This window comes from Clupea harengus, chromosome 16 (assembly GCF_900700415.2).
Source record: "Clupea harengus chromosome 16, Ch_v2.0.2, whole genome shotgun sequence".
Taxonomy (NCBI): Eukaryota; Metazoa; Chordata; class Actinopteri; order Clupeiformes; family Clupeidae; genus Clupea; species Clupea harengus.
Window position 1 is genome coordinate 24,349,865 of NC_045167.1, and position 5,000 is coordinate 24,354,864.

At 44.1% G+C, this 5,000-nt stretch overlaps 1 protein-coding gene across 1 annotated transcript in view; it reads right to left on the reverse strand.

The window, feature by feature from the left end:
- LOC122133574 (chloride transport protein 6-like) overlaps positions 1-1,510 on the reverse strand; it is a 3,928-nt gene extending 2,418 nt beyond the window's left edge. Inside the window, exons 1-2 of the mRNA XM_042710030.1 lie at positions 1,323-1,510; positions 808-925 (exon numbers count right to left, since the gene is read on the reverse strand). Coding sequence (XP_042565964.1) covers positions 808-925; positions 1,323-1,426 — 222 coding nt within the window. The 5' untranslated portion in view covers positions 1,427-1,510. The remainder of the gene's footprint in view (positions 1-807; positions 926-1,322) is intronic.
- Positions 1,511-5,000: the final 3,490 nt, after the last annotated feature.

The window sequence follows — 5,000 nt, forward strand, 5'->3', positions numbered from 1 at the left end:
CACACACACACAATAAAGGACATGCTTCAGAGCAAGCGCTACAGGCCCTAAGTGGGCAGAGCCAGGCCCAAGTTAATTAGTTTGGTTAAAGCCGACCAGAAGCATTATTGAGCAACTGAATGACCAATCACCGACGAGATTACAATGCAAGAAGGTGTCAATATCGCAGCGGGGTTCTGGAGAATGTTTACAAGGAGCGCTTTTGACTGGCGCATTCTATTGTTCCCGGTCTGAGAAGAATGTGTCGCCACACCTATATCCAAAGTCCACACCTCGGCAGCAATTTCATTTAGACACCCACACGGGCAGAATAGGCAGTTTCCCCCAGCCGTGTTCACCATCACAGTAAGGCCCCATGAGATATCTACTGGCCACACACACACACACACACACACACACACACACACACACACACCCATGAGATATCTACTGGCCAGGCCACTGTGGTTTTGGGTTAGGGTGTAGGGCAGAGACGTTTTGGGGGATGATGGCGTGTCTGACTGACCAGTGCAATGGTGTGTGAGTGTGAGTGTGTGTGTGTGTGTGTAGGTATGTGTGTATGTGTGTGTCAGACTGTCCAGTTGAATAGAGTGTGAGTGAGTTAGTGCGTATGTGTGTGTGTGTATGTGTGTGTGTGTGTGTGTGTGTGTTTGTCTGACTGACCAGTGCAATGGTGTGTGAGTGTGAGTGTGAGTGTGAGTGTGTGTGTGTGTGTGTGTCAGACTGTCCAGTTGAATAGTGTGTGAGTGAGTAAGTGCGTATGTGTGTGTGTGTGTGTGTGTGTGTGTGTGTGTTTGTCTGACTAACCAGCACAGTGGAGTTGTGTGTTGTGGGGGGAGACAGGTCCCGACATTCTCCCAGGGTCATCGAGGCCACGAAGATCACCACCGTCGTCACCATGGAAACGAGCAGACTCTCCAACACCCTGGCAACCAATAAGACAAGGGGCTGAGCAAATGGTCTGACTCGCACTGAAATTCAATGTGTGGTGTGTGTGTGTGTGTACTATTCCCTGTAGTACACCATCCTCATGCATAATGTAACTCCGTCAGGAACCTGCTTAAGCTGGCCTGAGGACCCAGTGTATGTTGATCGTTCACTTTAATAAACACACATAACAATGCCTTTGTACAGTTGTAATAACATGCTGATTGAAGACCTTTAAAACCATTAGTTTTAGTTCTGTATTCCTAATAAACAGGCTAATGAGTGTGTGTGTGTGTGTGTGTGTCCTACCTGATGACCCTGGCCTTGGGGGGACGTTCTTCATGCGGTACTTGGCGAGGCGTTTGTGTGTGTGTGTGTGTGTGTGTGTGTCCTACCTGATGACCCTGGCCTTGGGGTGGACGTTCTTCATGCGGTACTTGGCGAGGCGTTTGTTGATGCAGTTGAAGAGAGCGCCCAGCAGCCCCCCCACTATACCCATCAGCACAAAGAAGGCCAGATCCACCACCGTCCACAGGTGGCACGCCTTATCACCGTCTGAACACTAGGGGGACACAAACACACACTTAATACATAGATTCTCTCTCTCTCTCTCTCTCTCTCTCTCTCTCTCTCTCTCTCTCTCTCTCTCAATTTTCAATTTTCAATGGCTTTATTGGCATGAATGTATGGTACACTGTTGCCAAAGCACTTAAACAATAAGAACAATAATAATAACAACAATAATAACAACAATGGTAATACAGGAACAGATAAGTTAATTAAATAATAAAAAAATAAATAAAAATACATAAAATAAAAATGCTTAAATAAAAAACATTACAATTATAATAATTACGTAAAGAAAAAACATAGACAGATAAGAATAGATACAAAAAAAAAAAAAAAAAAAAAAAAAAAAAACACTATGAGTTCAGGCCTATGTTTATTGGTGGTATGGCCTGCTCTCGGAGGATGTGGCAGGACTGCACATATTCGGAGGCTAAAATGTTACAGGTCTCTATTACCCCCAGGAGGAATGGTAGTTTTTGTTGGTTCGTTAGGTTTATGAAACCTGGGTGGATGTATTCAAATTGTTTGTAATATGCACTTCTTATATTGTGGTATTTTGTACATTCCGTCAGAAAATGAGGCTCATTTTCGACAGCGTTAATATTGCAGTGGACGCATAGTCTCCCTTCGGGAGCCACCCAGCATTGTCTGTGTCGCCCCTTTTCTACTGCAAGACTATGGTCGCTGAGCCTGTACTTTGTTAATAGAATTCTTTGTTTATAATTTTTTATTTGGATTAAGTATGGTGCCAATCTCTCCTCCCTCTCTCCTCTCCCTCTCTTCTCTCTCTCTCTCTCTCTCTCTCTCTTCTCTCTCTCTCTCTCTCTCTACGCGTGCGGTTGAGTGTTTGAGCGGCTCCTGAAAGTGAGTGGTTTCTAACTATTCTAACTTATTTTTTGGTACGTTTTTTGTACATGTTTTTCGGCAAACTGTTTCTTTGTTATTTTCCGTTGTTATCAATCTCTACAGACGCTGTAGATAGTTTTTAGTTTGCTTTATTTTTTTAGTTTGCCCTCCCGCGGAGTTAGCCACCAGCCTTGGCTGGCAGCGTGACTGCTACGGGCATAATGGAATTTCAGCGTCTAACGAGACAACATGGGGTTAAAATTCAGTGTTCCGCAAGTGTCGAGGAGTGTAGTCTTGCCATTGGTGATGTGGTTGGCCATGAAAATGTTAAATCGGCCTCCCGTATGAATAATGCAATTGTGGTCTTTATCAGTACGGTTGACAAAGCTAGACAAGTAATTGCAACAGGTATTGTGCTGAATGACGCACACACAACCGTCCTTCCACTTAGCTCCCCTTCCAAGAAAGTTATTATTTCTAACGTTCCACCTTTTATTAATGATAATTTGATTGAGGATAAGCTATCGGGTTATGGTCGTCTGGTTTCATCCATAAGGAAGATTTCTCTGGGTTGCAAATCAACGCTTCTAAAGCATGTTGTCTCCTTTCGGAGACAGGTGTATATGGTGCTTGACAATGGGGAGGAAGAGCTCAACCTGACAATTAAGCTAAATGTGGATGGATTTGAGTACACAGTTTATGCTACGACTGATGCATTGCTGAGGTGTTTTCACTGTGGTTGTGTGGGTCACGTCGTCCGCGACTGCCCACGGAAAAAGAATAACAGTGCTGAAAGTGCACCGAAAGTGGCTGAAACGAGCTCAGAAGGTCCCCCCGCAACTCCCCCCTCGCCCGCCGAAGCATTTGCGCATGAAGCTAGCACACATAACATCTCTAGCAAATCAGAGGAACACCTGATTGACCTCATTACAGAGGGGCTTGTAGCCGCAGCTGGTGGCTCCACTCCAGCTGGTTCAAATGATAGCGCAGTTAATTTGATCACGAAAGAGTTGACTGCTTTGAGCGAGAAAGACGGTAGACCTGTATTAGAAACACCTACAGTTAATGTTAATGCCGAAGTGTCGGGCTTGCTTTCGCCAGAGCCTGCCCAAGACGTTGCAATGAGCGGTGGATTTAAGACCCCGTTCAAGAGAAAGGCTGAGGACAGTGCAAGCTGTGTACCAAGGGCAAAAAAAGGGGATGAACACGATAGTGACGAAGAGTCTGTTTGCTCTAATCTGTCTGACTCTTCGATTGGTGACGTTTGTGCACCTGGAGGAGATTTACCGTTGAAGTACAAAGCAGAGGATATAAGCCGCTTTTTATATGAGACCAAAGGGCTTCGTAATGTTGAAACAGAGCTTTATTTTCCTGATCGGCAACAGTTTATTAATGATGTTGTATGTTTTCTGAGAGACAATGTGTTCTCTGGGAAGGAGGCTGCGCGCCTCCGAAAATTCCTGACTAAACTCAGGAAAAAAGTTAAGGAGCAGTCAACGTTTACAAACTCCACACATCCATGATGATCGCGAATGCCCTTACAATTGGCACTCTAAACTTAAACGGTGCCAGAGACAAAATGAAAAGGCTGACTTTGATAGATTTTATTAATTTAAAAAAGATAAATGTCATGCTAATTCAGGAAACGCACAGTGATAAAACAAATGAAGTTGATTGGAGAAGGGAATGGAATGGGCAGATATTCTTTAGTCACAAGTCCTCCGTGAGTGGAGGGGTGGCGATTTTGTTTTCTAAAGATTCTCTCCCGCTCTCCTGCCATGTTCAGGATATTGTGGAGGGGAGGCTTTTGATGATTAAAGCAGTTTTTGAAAGCCACACCATGGTTTTTTTAAATGTTTATGCTCCAACAAATGGAGCTGACAGAGTTACTTTTTTTAGCAAAATTGATGAGGTGTTAAATGATTTGGAGGCAGAAAGCTTTCTTTTCGTAGGTGGTGACTTTAACTGTACTGTGGATGACAAGCTAGATAGAAATCACCTAGAGCCTCATGCGCCCTCCCAGAAGGCAGTAATTAAACTGATCAATGCTCATCATTTGTGTGACACATGGAGAACCTTGCATCAAGGTGTCAGGCAGTATACTTGGTCTCACAGCAGAGGGAATTATATTTCCTTTGCAAGACTAGACAGAATTTATACCCTGGAGAATCATCGCAACACTTTAAGAGCATGCCATATTCTGCCAACTGGGTTTTCTGATCACTGTGCGGTTGTTTGTAATGTGAGTGTTAAGGCTTTTAAGCCTAGAAGTGCTTACTGGTGTTTTAACACATCACTCTTAGAAGATCAGCACTTTAAGGACACCTTTATTTTCTTTTGGGATACTTTTAGGAAGCAAATTGACTCCTTTTCCTCTTTACGGGATTGGTGGGATTATGGCAAGGTCCAAATAAGAATATTTTGTCAGCATTACACCTCTAATGTCACTAAGTCAATTATCTCCTCGCTCAAGGTCGTGGAAAATGATATCTTGCGTCTTCAAAGGCTGGTAACACCTGCAGGGGACGGGGACCACCTTAAACTCCTGGATGAAAGGAAGGGCAGGCTAAAAGAACTGTTGGGAGTCAGAGCACAAGGGGCTTTAGTACGCTCCCGTTTTCAGAACGTTACGCTGATGGATGCTCCATCCAAGTATT